At 42.3% G+C, this 22233-nt stretch overlaps 1 protein-coding gene across 2 annotated transcripts in view; it reads right to left on the bottom strand.

The window, feature by feature from the left end:
- LOC136864263 (trehalase) overlaps positions 1-22233 on the bottom strand; it is a 467477-nt gene that overhangs the window by 287189 nt on the left and 158055 nt on the right. For both annotated transcript variants that reach the window (XM_067141012.2, XM_067141013.2), the window contains exon 2: positions 1578-2360. In XM_067141012.2, coding sequence (XP_066997113.2) covers positions 1578-2360 — 783 coding nt within the window. The remainder of the gene's footprint in view (positions 1-1577; positions 2361-22233) is intronic.

The following is a 22233-nucleotide window of genomic DNA, read 5'->3' on the forward strand; positions in this document are numbered from 1 at the left end:
TGTCCTGGAATGCAGGCTCCGTGCCATGGATTCTGCACCCACGAACAGACCAGCATTGGAGGCCGCTCTGCAAACGATTTGGTGTCAGCTGCGTCCAGAGGACTACCAGGGACTTGTCGACTCACTTCCACAGCGTCTCACTGCAGTTCGCAGGGCCAGCGGAGGCCCAACACGCTATTAGGTGCCTACCCCATGACATTTGCTAAATCAGTGTATATTACAAGGGGGTGAACGTGAATGTTTAATAGCATAGTATACGTATAATCATAATTTTTAAGAGCATATTTTGTATGGATTTTTGGACTTTTTCCTATTACAATGTACATTGCTTAAAGACAATCAATGTTATTCTATGTTATTCTAGTCCCTTTTCATCTATACTGTACGTTTCTCTTTTTAAATTCCTAGTGTTCCTTGAAACTATTTGCCATCAAAGCCAACAATAACATTACTTTAATTGGCCTCTTTCCCTTCACTCTCTCCACTCCATGAACGGCATCTGTGTCCACTTCATTGCAGTGTTCCTTCGCACGGTTTTGCATAACGTCCAACACCTTATTCACTGAATCGTTTAATAAATAACTTTCTCTCCAAGGTACACCATACATGTAAATATTTTTTCTTTCTGGCTGACCATATGTTCTTTCCGCTTTACATGCCTTAACTCTTCCTTTAAACCCTTTACCTTGGTTTACAGTATTTCAAATTCATCAGCATTGTGCATAACATTCTCCGTTACTATTATTAGTTCTTCTTTTACACACTAATTTATCTCCATGTCGTCATATCGTACCCGATAAGGTCTCTAGTGTGTTCGGCCTGACACTCCTATCTGCTTGTTTCTTTGATCTCCATCGCTTCCCAGCCAATTGATCCCACTGTTCCGGGACCAGCGTTAATCTCAACCCCTTCCTATTACGAGTGGTACGGCCACCACTACTGCCGCCATCCGACATACCTGCAAGGCGTATTCCTGCTAGTTACTCTTCACACTTGCCGTACGCTCGCACTTCGCACGTCCGTGCCATCGACCTATGGTCGCCCGATCCTGCTGAACAGCAATCCCCATATTCCTCGCTTAGTACTCACACTCAACACAACCTCTCACATCGCTAGCTCGATTACAACTGGCATACATTACTTTACAACATCAAATACGCAAGTCAACTTCAGAATTCACAATATATTTATTTTTCAGGTTTATACATTCCCCACATCAGACAGCAGCACAAAATCAGAAGTGAAAAATAGATATCCCAATAAGCAAGTGTCAAGAGAAATATATTGCTAGCCATGCACACTGACAACCATCCACAACATATCACACTACACTACCAACCACAAAAAAAACACACGCAATAGTGTGAATACATCCGTCCACATGGGTTTGGCATCAGGAAGGACATCTAGCTGTAAAACTGGATCAATCCGCATAGACCAATAAAAGAGCGAAAGATGCCAGGAAAAAGAAGAACAGAAACCCACTAACCACGAAAGGGTTACCTAGATAATTATGTTCCACAGAAATTAGAAATGAACAACGTAAGATATCATTATACACTGTATGTAAGACTCACCTGTAAGATTCTGGGCGTGGTCCAACTGACTGATCCATGTAACGAGCCAGGACGTATTTCTTGCCGTCTTTGTTGATGGTTACCGTATGATTCACTATCCAGTGCTGGAATTCCTTCTCCATGGTGTCTATGTTATGTTCGATGAAAGATGTATCATGAGTGTGTGCGACGTAGCTGTCTATCATGGGAATAAGTAAGGGTGGTTGTGAACGCTTTGCATAGTACACTCTGCCTCCATTTGGAATGAATCCAAAGCGGTCAACAATTAACAAGAAGTTTTCCAACATTCCTTTTACAGTAGTTGTCATTCCTGACAATAAGAGGCCTCGTATGATCCAATACGAGTCCCAGTAATAAAATTCTCGAAATCTTCCTCCAGGTACAATAACAGGATGAGGAACATAAATGATAGAGTAGAGTTCCTGATGATCCTTGACAGCATCCTTCATTTTCCTACCCAGAGATTTCCAAAGGAGGTGCAACTTTTCAGCCCACACCTTGTATTCAGGGTCTATAACTTTATCTAAGAAGGTAGGTTTCGGAGTCCAGTCCAGAGGGTCCCAGTACTCAAATTCACTTCCTTCTGGATCGAAATTTTCATCAATAAAATGTTTAATTTCTTCGATAGATGGATTCTCAAGAGTTCGATTCATCATTTCTTGGAACGTCTGCATCGTCTCGTTCGGATGGTATTTCATTTTCATATCCACGAATGTCTTTGAGTCCGAATATATTTTAGCCATCTGTACTGTATGCAGCAGAGGTCCATAGCAGTAGATTTGGCTGAAAAAAAAAGAAAAGAAACATTTAATCCAGCACATTCTCACGTTAAGTTACAGGAGGCTGAATTTTGACCAACATTGACTTTATTTTCAAAATACAGTATACAGGGATGCTGTAGTAGCAACAGCAAGGGAATGCCTAGGAACAACTGTGTGTAACGATGGGAAAAAGCGAACATCTTGGTGGAATGATGAAGTGAGAGCAGCTTGTAAACGTAGAACGGGAGCGTATCAGAAATGGCTCCAAACAAGGGCTGATGAGGACAGGGAATTGTACGTAGATGAAAGAAACACAGCGAAACAAATAGTTACTGAATCCAAAAAAAGTCGTGGGAAGATTTTGGTAATAACCTGGAAAGGCTAGGTCAAGCAGCAGGGAAACCTTTCTGGACAGTAATAAAGAATCTTAGGAAGGGAGGGGAAAAAGGAAATGAACAGTGTTTTGGGTAATTCAGATGAACTCATAATAGATCCCAGGAAATCACTACAGAGGTGGAGGGAATATTTCGAAAATCTTCTCAACGTAAAAGGAAATCTTCATGGTGGTGTCGCGAACAACGGAGCGCATGGGGAGGAGGATAATGATGTTTGTGAATTTACACTAGAAGTGGAAAGGATGGTAAATAAACTCCATTGTCATAAAGGAGCAGGAATAGATGAAAATTGACCTGAAATGGTGAAGTATAGTGGGAAGTCAGGGATGAAATGGCTTCATAGAGTAGTAAGATTAGCATGGTGAATTGATAAGGTACCTTCAGATTGGACAAAAGCAGTAAATGCAATCTATAAGCAAGGGAACAGGAAGGATTGCAACAACTATACCAGGCAAAGTATTCACTGTCATCTTGGAAGGGAGGGTGCGATCAGTGGTTGAGAAGAGGTTGGATGAAAACCAGTGTGGTTTCAAACCACAGAGAGGCTGTCAGGATCAGATTTTCAGTATGCGTCAGGGAACTGAAAAATGCTACGAGAGGAATAGACAGTTGTGTTTATGTTTCGTAGATCTAGAGAAAGCATATGACAAGGTACCTAGGGAAAAGATGTTCGCAATACTGGGGGACTATGGGATCAAGGGTAAATTATTAAAATCAATCAAAGGCATTTATGTAAGACAATTGGGCTACAGTGAGGATTTATGGTGGAATGGGTTCTTGGTTCAGGGTACTTACAGGGGTTAGTTTACATGGATCATCTGCCAAAAGGTATAAAGTGGCAGGGAGGGATTCAGTTCGGTGGAAATGTAGTAAGCAGTCTGGCCTATGCTGACGACTTGGTCTTAATGACAGATTGTGCCGAAAGCCTGCAGTCTAATATCTTGGAACTTGAAAATAGGTGCAATGTATATGGTATGAAAATTAGCCTCTCGAAGAGTAAATTGATGTCAGTAGGTAAGAAATTCGACAGATCTGAATGTCAGATTGGTGATACAAAGCTGAAACAGGCAGATAATTTCATGTATTTAGGGTTTGGGTTCTCCTAGGATGGTAATATAGTAAGTGAGATTGAATCAAGGTGCAGTAAAGCTAATGCAGTGAGCTCGCAGTTGCGATCAACTGTATTCTGTAATAAGGAAGTCAGCTCCCGGACGAAACTATCTTTACATCGGTCTGTTTTCAGACCAACTTTTTTTACGGGAGCGAAAGCTAGGTGGACTCAAGATATCTTATTCATAAGTTAGAAGTTACAGACATGAAAGTAGCCGATACAAACAGGTGGGAACAACGGCAGGAGGGTACTCAAAATGAGAATATAAAGGGTAAGTTAGGAATGAACTCGATAGATGAAGCTGTACACATAAACCGGCTTCGGTGGTGGGGTCATGTGAGGCGAATTGAGGAGGATAGGTTAAATAGGAGAATAATGGACTCTTATGGAGGGTAAGAGAAGTAGAGGGAGACGAAGACGATGATGGTTGGACTCATTTTCTAACGATTTAAAGATAAGAGGTAAGGAACTAAATGAGGCCACAGCACTAGTTGCAAATAAAGGATTGTGGCGACATTTAGTAAATTCACAGAGGCTTGCCGACTGAACGCTGAAAGGCCAAAAGGGTCTATAATAATGTATGTACTATCTGCGCACTTTTTAGCGATAGATTTACACTCTAGTGCTGAATCGGTCGACTTCGGTTATCTTTCGAGATTCGTATTGGCAACCTATGAAACACAAACCAAGAATCGCTTATCATCGCTGTGCGACATCTGGCGTACACTTTACGTACTCTTACTGTTGTTGTTTACATAGCAAAGCCAAACTATAGAATGCATGCTAGGAACACGTTTCGCATCGGGAAATATTATATAGTATTATGTATTGTGTGTGTGACACAGTTGTTGGCGTTAAGATATTAAAGATTTAGAAAATTCATATAGATCGATCATATTATCGATTCAATTCAGATTTCATTTCCCTTCAGTTGGCAGTATTTACCGGAACCGGCAGGGCTCCCTTCTTACTCCTCACGGAGTACAACAATCTATCACTAAAAATTGCGCGTGCAGTATGTAGTCTACACCCCGTCTAAGAATTTTCAGAGTATAGGAAGTGTTCAGTCTCTAAGTGACAGAAATATGATACTGATTCCCTTCAGGGAACAAAGGAGATTCAGGTTAATATCAGCAATATTCAAGGAATATGTGCAGTGGGTAAGCATTTGGCACATTGCAGGCGATTGATGTTCCACCTATAACAAACCAATACGTAAAAATGCACACCGGTTACAGTTATTTACGTTACGAGGGCCGAAAGTGAGGTTTTGCGTTTGAGTTGAGAGGTTTTCGAAAAGAACACGTGTAACACTTTCACCCGTTTAACGTAAAATATTTTATCCAATAACTATATTAAGAAGAACAAACTATGCCCAGTTCAGGGGCCATCATTCAACAATCGACAGCATCCATGAAATAATCGACATAATTCTGAAGTCAGTTAACAGATATATTGACTCGCCCACATCTTTTCTTTTTTTTTCAAGTTGCTTTACGTCGCACCGGCACAGATAGGTCTTATGACGACGATAGGGTAGGGAAGGGCTAGGAATGGGAAGGAAGCAACCATGGCCTTAACTGCCTGGTATTGAAATGGGGAACCACGGAAAACCATCTTCAGTCGCCCACATCTAGTAAGTAACTGTTTTACAAGCACTGAAAAAGGTTTCTGATGGTATGTCTTTATGCTTTTAGAAGTTGAGTGCGGTACACAACCACGGTATCGTAAAGTGGCACTCTGCACTTTATTTTGAAGAACATAAACACATAAACTTCGGCATATTATGAAATTTTAAACATCTATTTATTTCTTTTTTTCTGCCAAGACTTAGATAAGATGACCTTCTCTTGCGTCTATCCAGATTATTATAGGGTAAGAAATTACAAACACTATAACATAAACACTCCTATTTTTTCCACCTGTCTTACGTCGCACCGACACAGATAAGTCTTATGGCGACGATGGGATAGGAAAGGGCTAGGAGTGGGAAAAAAGCTACCGTGGCCTTAATTAACGTACATCCCCAGCATTTGCCTGGTGTTAAATTGGGAAGCACCGAGTTCGATAGCTGCAGTCAATTAAGTGCGGTCAGTATCCAGTATTCGGGACATAGTGGATTCGAACCCCACTGTCCGCAGCCCTGAAGATGTTTTTCCGTGGTTTCCCATTTTCACACCAGGCAAATGATGGGGATGTACCTTAATTGAGGCCACGGCCGGTCTTTTCCCACTCCTAACCCCTCCCTGTCACATCGTCGCCATAAGACCTATCTGTGTCGGTGCGACGTAAAGCAAATTGTAAAAAAATAATGGGAAGCCACGGAAAACGCAGCTCTAAGCTTGCATTTGGGAGATAGTGGGTTCGAATCCCATCGACGACAGCCTTGAAAATGGTTTTCCGTAGTTTCCCATTTTCATGCCACGCAAATACTGGGGCTGTACCTTAATTAAGGCCACGGCTGCCTCTTTCCCAATCCTAGCTCTTTCCCATCCTTCCGTCGCCGTAAACCTTCCATGTGTTAGTGCGATGTATGTATGTAAGTAGGTGTACATTAAATGAATACAATACCTGACAACTACGACACAGGCAGAGCATCATCTCCGTGTAACATGATGCTGCCTACAGCCTGTGGGCAGCTCATTACAGCAGGGCTACGTCAAACAACCTCATATAACCACTCAATTATATAATTACCACAGTAATTTGCAGAAAGTGATTCCAAGGCCATCCTAATAGAAAATCTGGCAGTTAGTGAACAACATGCCAGAGATTGGGCAATGTTGAGACACTTTCTGGACTGACGACACACTACACCCGCCAATGACTGGAACTACTACCATCAGGGAATGATGAGAATATAAACACGCGTTTTCTCGACTGCGAACAGTCTAGACTGCTGACACAAAACATTTGGGAACAGGGCCAGTTCGTGCCAGGGGTACTTTCCTTTCCACCCTTTTTCCATCCCTCTTACCAATTCATTTCTGCTCTAGCTGTCATACAGAGTGTTAGCTCGACCAAAGTGTTGAGCTTTTAGTTCGTTTTTGTCCTATTATGGACTGTAAGGAGACGGAGAAGGGCAAGCCAACGACTGAGCTGTTAGTGAAGGAATGACATTAGCAGACAAATAAGCTTGAGTGGAGCTTTTAAATGTAGTAAAGAAGAAATGGAAATGAAATGAAAATCCACAGCCTGTTTCCAGTCATTCGACCGGGTCAGGAATGGAATTAATGAAACCCCCATCTAACGGCAACGATAGGAAATGTGCCGTCTGCCGAAGCCTGTCGCACTCCACTGGGGCAATGATTAATCACTGGCAGATGAAATGAAATGATACTGGAGAGTGTTGCAGGAATGAAAGATGGCAGAGAAAACCGGAGTACCCGGAGAAAATCCTGTCCCATCTCCAGTTTGTCCAGCACAAATCTCACATGGAGTGACCGGGATCTGAACCACGGTATACAGCAGGGAGAAGCAGAAGGAAAGAAGAAGTAAACATGAGGGGCTGGTTTCCCTGGAATCCGAGCCGGTCGCTGACCAATAGACCAGCCGTTCTGCACATACTCACATGCCAATTGTCAGCAACTATGCAAGCTACAAAATTTAAAAGGCTATTTTCTCGTTAAATAAGGACAAATGGCAAAAACCCTCGGACATATGTGTTTATTTTTGACGTAGATCAACCTGGCAAAGTTTGAACGAAATATGTGCCCTCTCCTTGTGAGTGGTATTCAGTACACTAAGTAAATACTCGCTGGATAGTTTGTTGGTATGACATATCCCTACACAGTATTAACAAAGGGCGTTTGGTGTCCTTGCAGTAGGCAGCTGATACATTTCCTAATAGTCTGTGCACAGGTGAACGTGTGTGCCAAATCAAACTTCACGCCGCAGATGAGGCCAGGTCAGTGCGAATGAACACGAACAGCTAAATCCACCGTTCTTAAAAGTATTCATCAAAACTAATGATTTAAAACAAAGCTGACAAAGTATTGAGACATTTACGTGACAGTACCCCTTAAAATCAGGAACCGTACCAGCAATTTCACAGAGCCTGTCGAATGAAAATTACTAGTAGGCAGTAATTTACACATCGGTCGTTTATTCCTTTTGGAACGAGAAACTACCGTACTTGGCTCACGAGTGTACTTATCTTACAAGTGTGATGATTATATCCGCTGTACGCTGTGATGTAGTTATAGTCTTAGTGCGCCTGCCTCTGATCCGGATGCCCCGGGTTCGATTCTCACCCAGTCCAAGAATGTTATTCTGGACTAAGGGCTGGAACGGGAGTTCACTCAGTCTCGAGAGACGAACTAAGCGCAAGCTAAGCAGCATGGCTGAGGATGTCGTTACGTTGACCACGTGATACTCCATGATTCTCCAGTATCCTCAAGACCATCTGGCTGGGCAGCAGTTGTCCTGTCAGACCAAAAGCCTTAACGGCCTACATGCATTATGGTTGTTTAATTATTAAGGATATCCCAGGAATAGCTAGGGAAAATCCTCAGGATAGCATTGCAAACCCGATGTTGAGTGCGACTTATAACGCTCTGTAGGAAGATGGACAACACTAGGTGGGATGTAATATACGAATCACCAGAATTTGGAAGTACTGCTGAGACGCTGTGAGCCCGTATGATCCCAGACGGCAAGGAAAAGAGAACAGGCTGCAACAAAGAAAGACCTTCCTCTTCTACAGTGCGCGAACTCGTCTAGGTGTATACCGCTCTAAATCGCTTGAGGAGCGGACTGCACGGACAGGGTGTTGTGTGGTGATCTGAGATTTCACACAGATTTTTTTTCTATCTGCTTAACGTCGCACCGACACAAATAGGTCTTATGGCGACGATGAGACAGGAAAGGGCTAGGAGTGGGAAGGGAGCGGCCGTGGCCTTAATTAAGGTACAGCCTCAGCATTTGCCTGGTGTGAAAATGGGAAAACACGGAAAACCATCTTCAGGGCTGCCAACAGCGGGGTTCGAACCCACTATCTACCGAATGCAAGCTCACAGATGCGCGCCCCTAACCGCACGGACAACTCGCTCGGTTTTCACACATACTGTGCAATACTTTTCCTACATTACTTATTCCATAACTGCACCAATGAAGTATGAATGTATTCACACTAATGGCGTGTTCGTGTCTCCTAGAAGCTGGGAAACCATGCTTCGTATAGCCTGACGAAAACGAGCTACATTTGTTTGCCTTACGCGTCTTCAGCCTGATATGTTCTCAATATTTAACTTTAACTTAAATCAGTTATGTCAATTTCAAATGCCACCAGAACACATTTTAGAGCAGATGACGCAACAACAGCAGGTTCAGCTAGTCGAGAGAAAGAATAGCAGTGCAGCGAACGAATGTCAGAATGTAAAACTTAAAGCTCTCTTCCAAAGGTTTTTATTCAATAAATACAATCATAGGATAATAAGATAAGGGTCAAAAGCTAGTATTTGATAATGAAATATAATAAAAATAAAAATAAAATAATTAAAATAGAATAACTGAAATAAAATAAATTAGTAAGAATACTTAATCGAAATGTCCGTGGTATGGGCGCCAGAGTTCACCAGAATGGATCTCTCAAATTTTAATAGAGCATGATAATTCTCCCTATCAGGGCGGGTACATAGATCTGCGTACTGGTAAATCTGCTTCAGGCCTTACCTAACCTGAAAACGACTAAATAGGTAGGAACTGCACCTAGGTTCATCAATAACTCCACTGACTGTAAAATAACTAACTATATTCTGAATAAAATCCGTGAGTGAGCACCTCATGAACACACCAATATATATATATCAAATACACTCACTCTTCCACGTTCCACCAAAGATGCAAGACTAACATGTTTCACAAAAGTAACATCCCTACTAACACACACTACTGCTGGACTGGAGCAATCTAAAGACAATATGGCCCGAAAGGTCCCAGCTTTTATATCGGAGAGGAAGGTTCCAGATTTCTCTGGGCCGAAGCCCTGACACACCCACAATTTCCATTGAACAATCAAATAAATATCAAAAGCCTTGATTGATTACTTAAATAAATGTACAAAATTTCCTATTGGCTACAATTTTAAGCTGGCGGGAAGAGATAGAAGTGCTGATAACCTTAGAACACCTAAACAATCTACAAACAAAGTTTAGGAAACCAATGTTTATAAAATTTCTCTTGAAATTTAAAAGTCGATCCTCTCATCAAAGGGAGCACCTAAGTTGATAGTAGACACATCTTCAGATGAATGTTCAAACTTCTTCAGAATTGAGTTTCATTTTTCCTCTAATAGATGGCCTTCTAAAAGGCGCTTAATTTAAATGCACGGAGCGGGTATACCTCCGGTATAATTATTATTAGTATTTTAATAAGCACGTTTTGTTTGGTGCGTGAAACTGAAACAAAATGGAAAATAACACTGTTCGCTTAATAATATTGGCGTGGCGAGAGTACTAATGTTCGAGCTACGGGCACATGCTTGTGGCAAAATGCGAGCGTAAGCCACCACAGGCCGTTTTAGATAGGGCCTATGTCGGGATGTGATCTGTAACAGGAACAGGGAGCTGCAGCTAAATGGCACGGCAAGAGACGGATAGTGTCAAGGTTCTTACAAGCGGTCTCAGGGCGAGCGGTGTAGCGTTCGCAATGTAATTGTTCTTTGAGGCCAAGCTATTCAGTGCCGACTTGTTAACAGTGTGGTGGAACACAATGATATACACGAAACGTTAAGGTCAAATCTACCGACACGAGTCACTCTCATTTCAGCACATTTAAATATCGACAGTCTGTGCCAGGATTCGATCCCACTACCTTCGGCGTAGATACTTTTTTTTGTACAGTTTGATTTTAGTCGCCTTGTACAAGAAATAGAGAATCATCATCGTCATAATCATCATCACCATCATCAATAGTCGTTCTGCTCAATGATGAGCGTCGTGACCTCATTTACTTCATCATTTCTGCGTTACAGCCGTGACGATACGTCTCCATCTAGAGCGGTTTTGACCTTGTTTGAATATACAGTAATATAATTTTGTCGAACTATCTACGTGCTGTTCTTGCTCGTGGTTAAATAATCTAACTAACTCAATGGCACTAGAGCCCCAAAGGGCCTTGACCTACCAGGCGACCGCTGCTCAGCCCGAAGGCCTGCAGATTACCAGGTGTCGTGTGGTCAGCACGATGAATCCTCTCGGCCGTTATTATTGGCTTTCTAGACCGGGGCCGCTATCTCACAGTCAGGTAGCTCCTCAAGTCTAATCACGTAGGCTGAAGGAACCTCGAACCTGCCGTCAGACCAGGTAAATATCCCTGACCTGGCCGGGAATCGAATGCGGGGCCTCCAGGTAAGAGGCAGGCACACTACTCCCACATCCTTCCTCGTGGTCTACTTTTTGTATATATATAATAAGAGGCTTTAAGTCGCGCCGACCCAGGTAGGTCTGATGATGCTTGTTGTTTTAAGGGCCTTAACATCTAGGTCATCGGCCACTGATGGTACAAAATGAGACGAAATGCAATGATAAAATAAAAATCCAAAATCCTCCACTGACCAGAATTCAAAGCGTGAGGACGAAAAATGAACGGATGGATATGGAGTTAAAACAATCAGTGGAGCCGACCCGCAATGCCTCGGTCTCAAGAACTGACGGAAAAACAATAGTAATACTGACCAAGGGACTGCTTCTATAGCTCAATACTGAATCGATTATGCTTGCAAGCTAAAGGGGTCCAAAATATAGGTCATCGGCCTCTCATAATGGTACTTATCGCTTGGAAAGTAGAACCATGGTACTAATCGAAAGTGTCGTAGACTCGCGGTATTCCACACATTATGGTACTACTCACAGGTAATGAAATTCGCACATGTAATACAGACCTATGGTGTTTCACACATAGCGGCGCCATTTACAGGCAACGCAAACCTATGGTTTTCATCACATAAGTGTACTAACCACAGGGACTCGTACTATCCCGTGGTGTTCCTTATATAGTGGGTACTAATCATAGGCAAGCCAGAACCCTGGTGTCGCTCATATTGTGCTACTAATCACAGGTACCGTAAAAGCCTGACCGCACGTGCTCCTGATTGCTACTAATCAAAAACCTATTTGGTACCTAACATAGTGGTACTATGAGCAAATAACAGCGACCCATGGTGTTCCCCGCGTGGTGATACTAATCACAAGTAGTTTCATGGTTCTAATCCTATCATCCCTTGGTCGCCCCTTTCAGTCGCCTCTTACGACAGGCAGGGGATACCGTGGTGGGTGTATTCTTCGTCTGCGTCCCCCACCCACAGGGGGTTGTGTGTTTGGTCCGCGAGAGGTTTTTTATTTCCCTCAAGTCCGCCGGCAAGCCGGTTAGAACCCCCCTATCCGCCACCTGGAACGCGCCACGTGGGAGTATCACCTCTCCCCTTGCTACGCCAGCGTAGTAGGTTCGTGGCCAGGTAGGTCTTACGGCGACGATGGGATATGAAAGGGATAGAGTTGGAAGGAAGCGGTCGTGGCCTTAGTTAAGGTACAGCCCTAGCATTTGCCTGGTGTGAAAATGGGAAACCACGGAAAACCATCTTCAGGGCTGCCGACAGTGGGATTCGAACGCACTATCTCCCGAAAGCAAGCTCACAGCTGTGCGGCCTTAACCGCACGGCCAAATCGCTCGGTCGTGGTCAACTGCCTCCAACTTCGGTCTTTTCCAAATTCTGTCCTTCTCTTCTGAAAATGTGGCCAAGGAACTGGAGGATAGACGTTCCTTGATGCTCAGTTCGTCTAAAATGGAAGCACTTGTTGTTCTTTCCGTCCAGCGTATACGTAGCATTCTCCGCCAACATCATATCTCAAAGGCATCAATTAGACTTTTGTCATTAGCTTTCACGGTCCACGTCTCACAGCAGTAGGAACAAGACTGAGAACACTAGTGATTCAACCAAGCGCATCTTCGTAGCTTTAGATATTGCTTGGTTCTGCCTAATTTTAGTGAGTTTAACCAACGCAGCTCGACCTAGAACAATACTTTATTCAAACTATTTTTCACAGGTTCCCGTCTCACTGTTGACTGACCCCAGGTATACGTATTCCCTTACTATCTGCAGGTCCTCAGGCATCCTGTAAGTTGGAATTTACCTTGCCATTAGTTTGATCTTTTTTCATGTTTATCCCTGCACCATAACAACATTCTTCACTCTTGTAAACAAGTCAACAAGTTCCTCTCCACTTCCAGCGATGAGGGAGGTGCCATTTATACAGCACAGGTTGCTATTTTTTTTTCTGCTGCCAATCGACATTCCATCAGTCTAGCCATCGAATGCACTTTTAATTACATACTCTGCATAGATGTTGTCGAGTTGAGGTGATAATACACCATCTTGCCTTACTCTATATTTTACATTGAAACAATGTAAGAAATCACAGTCCACCTTTATGGCTGCAGCATGGTAGTTACAGAAACATTTCAATAACGATATTAGATTCAATGGAACCCCAAATTATTTGAGCACCTACCACGATTGCTTTCCACAGAACACAATCAAAGGCCTTTTTGTAGTTTGGTTTCCCAATAATTGACTAATTTTGTTGTTGTTAGGTTTTTTTTAGTTAATCAGTAATCAGTGGCTAATTGTACAATTTCTCATTCAATAAAGTTTAGGAACGTACTACCAGAACAATGGGAGGACGAGAGTAACCAGAAATTATGTTTGGAGGGACTCGAAGGAGAAATTCAGTTCTTCGAAGGGGAGTTATCGACTCCAGGTAAAAACAAATTCTTATTCCAAATGATTGCGTGTTTTCTTTTCCTCGATGAAGTATCATCATCTTCCTACGATGGCTTATTCTTGAAGCCCACCGTTAACAATCGGCGTTAAATAATAAAACTATAACCATCTATGTGGATAGTGTTCTATTATATGTGACTGACTGACTGAAAGTTATGCCTTGATTGCAATTTCTTATATGTTATGCATTTCTTTATGTTGTTATTAGTAGTTGATGACTTTGTTATATTATCAGATCGATTTTTTTTTTTTGCTAGTTGCTTTACGTCGCACCGACACAGATAGGTCTTATGGCGACGATGGGACAGGAAAGGACTAGGACTAGGAGTGGGAAGGAAGCGGCCGTGGCCTTAATTAAGGTACAGCCCCAGCATTTGCCTGGTGTGGAAATGGGAAACCACGGAAAACCATTTTCAGGGCTGCCGACAGTGGGATTCGAACCTACTATCTCCCGAATACTGGATACTGGCCGCACTTAAGCAAGATCGAATATTTACCGGCAATGACATATCTCTTGAAAATGAAATCCTACAACCTATTTCCAGTCATTGACCGGGTCAGGGATGTAATGAATGAATCATATATAAGCTCTTACGTTACAGACTAGGGTAGAAGGGGTAGTGTGGTTGAGAGTAAAAATGGGGAAGGGGGCAGCGGAAGCAATTTGTCTGGCACTGCTTTATAACCATCCGAGCGATTCAGTTTATGCAAATAAACATTTTTTTGACGAACTGATTGAAGAAATAAACACAATTAAAGGAATGTATGTAGAAGATGGGATGATTTTATTGGGGGATTGGAATGCGAGAGTGAGCAATAGAGTACCGGTGTACGGGAAAGAAATAAAAGTAGACGGGGTACTGCAAAGGAAGAGTAAGGATAATGTTGTAAATAGTTATGGAGAAAGGTTATTAGAGTTATGTGCTATAGAACATTTATTTATTTTAAATGGGTGGATGAAGGGGGATAGTGTGGGAGATTTGACGTACATTACAACAAATGGAGGGAGTGTAGTGGATATAGGAATAAGCTCAGAGATAGCGTTAAGGACAATAATAAGTTTTGAGGTGTTAGAATGTGGGTTGACGGAACATATGCCTATCAAAATAAAATTGAGAACTTTGGTTGCTGATGAGAAGGGAAAGATGGAGGAAAGTAAGGAGAGATATAGGAATGGAGGATGGAAGTATGTATGGGATGATAATACTAAAGAGAAATTAAGACGGCATTTGAAAGAGGAGGGAGATATATTAGGGTAGGAACTGAAAGGGCGGTAGAAGGGAATGATATGGATAACGTGCTAAAATTAATAGAACTCCCTGTATGGAGGGTGGGGAAGAAAGGGAGGAGAAGGGTAGAGGGAAAAAAAGAATAAAATGAATGGATGGTTTGATGAAGACTGTAGGAGAAAACGTGAGGTTGTAATGAGAGCCCTAGCGGAGTTTAGGAAGGAGGGTGTGCAAGAAAAAAGGAAGGAATATTGTGAATTGAGAAGGGAATATAAGGAGGTATTGAATGAGAAGAAAAGAGGATGGAAGGAGGCGGAAGCTGAAAAAATAAATATATATTGTAGAGAGAAGAAATTTGAGAGGATTTGGGAGTCAATAAACAAGATCAGAAGAACGAAACCGGTGGGGAAGGAGGATAAAATATGATAAAACGAGTGGGTTAGGCATTTTAAAAGGCTTTTAGAAGGGGAGGGGAAATTGGGTAGAGAAATAGACAAGTCACAAATTGGAAGGGAACTGGAAGTAGGCATTACAATATTGGATGGGGAGATAACAAGGCAGGAGGTAATTACAGTATTAAAAAATGCTAGACCCAAGGCTGCAGGAGGTGTGAATGGTATTTCCAATAGTGTATGGAAGGAGGTTGGGGCAAATGAACCGATGTTGAAAGGGATTGTGAAATTCTTTAATAGGTTGCTGGAAACGGGGAAATTTCCTAGAGATTGGAGGAAGGGGGTATTATGCCCTATTTATAAAAATAAAGGAGCCAGTAGTGATCCAAACAACTATAGAGGAATTACACTCCTAGACTCGCTGTCAAAGGTGTACACAGGGGTTTTGGCGAATAGGATAACAAATTGGGCGGAACAGTACGGTAGGATATCTGAGTTCCAAAATGGATTTAGGAAAGGACGTAATACATTCTGGACACTTTGATTACAAAGTATGTGAGGATAGCAGGGCGTAAATTATTTATAGCAGCGATTGACTTAGAAAAAGCCTTTGATACGGTCAGTAGGGAGGCGCTATTTTTGAGATTAGGGGAGGTTGGAATGTCGAAAAAAAATGAGGGTGGCAATAGAAACTATTTATGAGGAAGTGTTTGTGATGATTAAATTGCAGGATGGAAGGTTGAGTAAGTGTTTTGAATCGAAAAGCGGGGTGAGACAGGGATGTAAGCTATCCCCGATATTATTTATAAATAATATTTTAGAGGGTCATGGTGGAGACGCATGGCAATGCCCTTGGGTAGGGAAAATGGAGGTTCCGGGGTTGCTATTCGCGGATGACCTATTGATTTTGGCTTTGACGGCAAGTGGATTGCAAAAAGGGTTGGACAAGGTAGTTGAATATACTAGGAAATGGTCTCTCAGAGTAAATGTAAGAAAGACTCAGATAATGGTGTGTAGGAAAAGGGGTGGGAGAAAGAATAATGAAGTCTGGAGGCTAGATCAGGAAGAAATTAAACCAGGGGGAAAAATTGAGTACCTAGGTGTAATAATTAGTAAGAATGCTTCTTGGAAAAATCAGTGTAAGAGTGAAAAATTTAAAGGAAGAGGAGCGCTTGCGGCAGTGGGGGTATTAGAAAAGAAATTTCCAGACGTTAAATACAAAATTCAGAAAACGGTGTTTAAATCACTGGTAATGGGCAAAATGTTATTTGGGGTTGAAGTATGGGGAATGGAGGAGGGCAGGAGAGAACTAAACCAGGTGGTGGCGAAATTTAGCAAGATCATGATGGACCTCCCGAATTGTACAGCCAATGCCGGGGCCAGATTAGTCTGTAAAGAATCGATAGAGGTTGAAATAGCTAAGAGGGTGTTCAAGTACTGGATTAGATTGGAGGAAGGGAAGGGTGGGGCGTTAGTACAAGAAACGTTCAGTTTTCAGAAAGGTATGACGAATGAAGGTTACTGGGTGAATAAGTGCAAAAATGGTTACAAAAGATTGGATTGGGGGTATATGGAGGTCTGGTGGGATGGTAGGAATAAATGGGTATGGGAAAGGATAAAGGGAAGACTACTAGATATTGAAAGACAGAGCTTAATAGGGGAATGTAGAGAGAGAGTCTCTTTATCAGTATTAAATAAATTGGTGGAAGTAATAAACCCGAAAACGGAGTTTGAGGGTAGAAGGGATAAGAGAGGTTTGTATTGGTGGGTATTGGGTGTTCCAAGGAATAGGGGATGGGTAGGTAGTGAGAATAGGGATAGATGTGTGTTATGTGGAGAGAAGTGGGAGGACCTGCATATTTTTAATCAATGCCGACCATTGGCGGAGATAAAGATCAAACTTCTAAGTAAGAAGGAGCTGCATATGGTAGGGGAAAGCTATAAGATAACATCTTGGTTATGTAGAGAGTGGGAGAAAGGGACGAATATAGCGAAATTCTTAAATGTGGCCAGAGCTATATTTATATAGAAATTGAGGGAGTAACAGGGGTTGTGCAGATAATGTGGTTCGTGCAGAGGGAGAAAGGGGGAAGGCATTCTGCTCAGAGGAATGGATCTCCGCCCTGAGCAGATGCGGGAAGGGTATCATGGTAATCATGATATCAGAAGAGGGGGCTGTAGTGTTAGGGGAAAGGGGGAGACCACCTTGCCCTGTGGAAAGGTGATCCGCCTGGGGCCAAGGGAAAGCCTGAGAAAATTAGGTAAGAGTTGAGAAAAGGGGAGGTTGAGTAGGTTTGAGGGTAGTGTAAATTTAAGAAGTTGGTATATAGTTTAAGTTTATCGTGGATAGTTGAAATGAAGCTTAGGTGGAAGCAAAAAAAAGAAAAGAAAAAGTGAGTTGACTGAGTGAACTAATGGACTTGGAATGGAGTACTGTCTGTTGGTGTGTAAATGAGGAGTTGAAAAAAAATGGATTGTTTAAGTGTATTTGTGTAAGGAGGGAGTATAAAGAAGGTGTATGTGATAGAATTGAGATAGATTAAGTGGGAATGTAGTTAAGGAGAAAATGTTGGCAGTATGGAAATTATGAAAGTAGGTCATATGGAAAAAAAATGTTAAATGGTGTAGATGCCTTGATGAGGGGTGTAAAATTGAGGGATTCTTGATGTTTATGTATTAAGTTTAATAGGATGGAAGAAATGGGATAAGTCTAACAGTTTGATGTAATTGAGGTGCTGTAGACTGAGAAGACGGAGTGAACTAATGGATTTGGAATGGAAACTGTTTGTTTGTGTGTAAGTGAAATGTTAAAAAAAGTTAAATTGTTTTAAGTGCGATGATGAGGGATGTAAAATGATTGTTAGTTGATGTTTAAGTCTGAAGCTTAATAAGGTGAGACGGTTTGATATGTGAAGTGTGGAGCGGTAGGTGGAGAAGACTGAGTGAACTAATGGACTACGAATGAAAACTGTGTGTCTCTGTAAAAAAAAAGTTAATTGTTTTAGGTGCGTTGGTGAGGAATGTTAAATGGTTGTTAGCTGATGTTTAAGTCTTAAGTTTTATAAGGTGAGATGTAGTGAGCGGGAGTAGTGCGTGAGAGGTGAGGGTGACGTATCAAGGGAAGAGGGAGGGGTGGGGACTTGACCCCACTCCAAAGAAGTTAGACTTGAGCATGTCTGCACGGAAAGGAAAAGGAAAGGGAAGGTAGTGTGCTGACAATGGACAAGAGTATGTGTGACGTACATAGCGGAAGTGTGTGGCAGGCCACCTGTTGGGTCTGGTTTCAGCCAGGGTGGCTTGTAACACATGATAAGGGAAGGAACACAGTGTTTGTCAGCGAGTGGAGATACGATACTAGTTCTCACGTGGCAAGGCTGGTGGCTGCTGTAGACGGGTTGGTGGGCGTGTGTTCCATACCAGGGCTGTTGCAGCGACCAGTCTAATTAATATTTTTTTTGGTGGTAGTAAGGGGTTGGGCTTAGGGTAGTTAGTAGTGCGGTATCGTCCTGCATGTGTGCTGGCTATCCGCGTACGTGTGGGATGATACTGAGTAGATGTAGAGGTAGTTAATGTAGTTAAGTAGTTTTAAGAGAGATGTAGTTGCTATTATTGCTTGTTTTCCTTTTTTCGCTCTGTCTGTCTTTATTGCCTGTAAGCCAATGGTGTACACTAGGGTGGGCAATAAAGATATGTATGTATGTATGTATGTATGTATGTATGTATGTATGTATGTATGTATGTATGTATGTATGTATAAGCTCTTAGTACAACGGGGTCGCCACTCACAAAGTGATTGATTGATGCTATGAAATTATAATGGATGTCCGACGAAGCAAAGAAAGAATAACGGATTTAGCCTGTTCAAACAAATCGGGCGATCACAAGCTTAAGCTCCTACTTACCGGCAACTTAAAACAGCCAAGAGCCTTTAAAAACATTAACGTACCAAACCTCCCTGTCATGTACACCAACAAAAAGATGATGATGATAATGATGCTTGTGTTTTAAAGGGGCCTAACAACGAGGTTATCGGCCCCTAATTGTTCGAAATGAGACAAAATGTTATGACCATTTAAAATCTAGAATCCTCTACTGACCAGATTCGAAATCATGAGGGCGAAGAACGAATGAATGGATATGAAGTTAAAACAATCAGTGGATCCGACCTGCAATGCCCCACATTCCCAGAAACTAGCGTTAAATAATAGTATTACTGACCAAGGGATTGCGTCTAAAGCATAATACTGAATCGATGATGCTTGTAGTCGAAACGGGTCCAAAATCCAGGTCATCGGCCCCTCAAACTGGTACTTATCGCTAGGAAAATAGAACCATGCTATTTGTCATGTTGCGGTACTAATCAAAAGCAGCGTAGATTCGCGATATTCCACACATTCTGGTACTACTCACAGGTAATGAAATTCCCACATATAACACAGACCTATGGCGCTTCGCACACTGCGGCGCTATTTACAGGCAACGCAAACCTATACTGGCAACGCAAACCTATGGTGTTCCTCACGTAAGTGGACTAACCACAGGGACCCGCACTATCCCGTGGTGTTCCTCACATAGTGGGTACTAAGCATAGGCAAGGCAGAACCATGGTGTCGCTAATCCCATGGTGTTGCGCATATAGGGGTACGAGTCACAGGTACTGTAGAAGCCGGCAACGTATTCTATTGCTACTAATCACAAACTTATTTGGTAGCTAACATAGTGGTACTACGCGCAAGTAAAAGCGACTCATGGTGTTCCTCGCGTGGTGGTAAATATCACAAGTAGTTTCACGAAAAGAAGAAGAAAACCTACAACCTGTTTTCCAGTCTTTGACCGGGTTAGGGATGTAATGAATGAACCAGATATAGGCTATTATTACAATGGGGTCGATACTCCCAAGGTGATATTAATGACTGATAAATGCTATGAAATGATAATGGAGAGTGTTGCTGGAATGAAGGATGACAGGGAAAACCGGAGTACCCGGAGAAAAACCTGTCCCGCCTCCGCTTTGTCCAGCACAAATCTCACATGGAGTGACCGGGATTTGAACCACGGTATCCAGCGGTGAGAGGCCGACGCGCTGACGTTTGAGCCACGGAGGCTCCTACAAGTAGTTTCATGGTTCTAATAAAATCATCCCTTGGTCGCCCCTTTTAATCGCCTCTTACGACAGGCAGGGGATACCGTGGGTGTACTCTTCGTCTGCGTCCCCCACCCTCAGGGGGTTGTGTATTTGGTCCGCGAGAGGTATTTTATTTCCCTCAAGTCCGCCAGCAAGACGGTTAGGACCCCCCTATCCGCCACCTGGGACGCGCCACGTGGAAGTATCACCCAACACAAAAGGAATACCTGAATGAATTCAGTTTTATTTACGAAATGATTTCAGGAAGATTTTTTCCGAGCGTTAAACAATGTCTAGACGAAAACAATCTCCCACATAAGGCGATCTTGATTTTGAATAATGCCACGGGTCATCCCGATGAAAGTGTACCACACAGTGCGGTTATTAGTGTTCCTTTCTTACCCTACAATGTAACAGCCCTCATCCAACCACTCAAAGTATAATGGAGATCATTAAGCGTAATTACCGGCACCAACTTCTATTTCTTTCTCTCCCCATTACTTGAGTTACGAAGTCTTCTCGGTTACTGTGCCTCTAATAAAAATATACAACTTTTCATGGATTGGTAGAGCTTCTATCCTCTTAACCATCTGCTGCGAGTTTTAGAACATGGAAAAAGTGGAGTTTAGAGCCTAAAACAAATTTATGTACAAGACGTGATTTTACTGGTTGGCAGAATCCTGGGAGGATGTTATAGATCAACGATTGTTAAAAGCTGGAATAATATTCCTGTTAACAGAAACGGTACCAACGAATATGAGATAGCCTGTGTTGAAGAACCTCACTTAGATCTTGCAAACAGGATGTAACAGAAAAAAGACACTGTACAGTGGATGAACGATGATGAGCAGAACGAAATGACTGACGACATTATCGCTCACCTAGTCACGCAACAAAGAGAAGACAGCGGTGACTACTGACAATCCACACAATATTTCTCATACCATCGAAACAACACTTTCGTATATTGAACAGCAGGAAGGCACTACGCCTGCTGAGGCTGTGATGCTAAGGCGACTGCGGTACATCGCGGCAGAAAAGCGAGGAACCGCTATAAAACAAAAGTGTTCAGGACTTTTTTAAGGAAGTTTAAAATGATGACATGTATGCCCTCCCGAAGTGATTTGACTTTGGTATCTCTTGTCATTATTTTAAACTTCAATGAGAGATCAATCATAATTCTTAAAACGTAACTACCGAGCAAATGCTTGAACGGTTTCGGTCGCGTAGCTCTCTGCTTGCATTCGGGAGATACTGGGTTTGAACCCGACAATCGGCAGCCCTCAAGATAGTTTTCCGTGGATTTTCATTTTCATAGCAGGTAAAAGCTGGGGCTGTACCTTAATTAAGGCCACGGTCGCTTCCTTCCCAAACCTAACAATTTCCTATCCTTGCGTCGCCGAAAAGCTTCGATATTTTAGTGCGACATTAAACCACTATCAAAAAAGTGGTAGAGAAAATAATCTACATAAAAATGATTAGCGCCTCTGTTTTTTATTTTAATTCACAAGGTGGGCCTTACGACACTTGCCACTTACAGTAAAAAGTTCATGTCATCTGTGTTTAGCTGGAGGACTTACGGGACTTAACTTTCGTTACCGGGCTGTTAACTCTGAAAATTCCCATGACATACAGTATGAAGTGGTGACTGACCTAGAAAACAGCCCAGTAATGAAATATCAAAAACCACTTCGAGGAAATTTAATATGGCTACAAGATAGTGCATCCCTTCACTACGGACACATTGTCTGAACGTTTTAAATGGTATATTTCGTACATGGATTGGTAGACGTAGAACCACAGACTGGCCTGCGCGTTCTCTAGATCTAAACCAAATGGATTTTTCAATGTGGGCAATAATA

Source organism: Anabrus simplex, chromosome 2, assembly GCF_040414725.1.
Source record: "Anabrus simplex isolate iqAnaSimp1 chromosome 2, ASM4041472v1, whole genome shotgun sequence".
In the NCBI taxonomy this organism is placed as follows: Eukaryota; Metazoa; Arthropoda; class Insecta; order Orthoptera; family Tettigoniidae; genus Anabrus; species Anabrus simplex.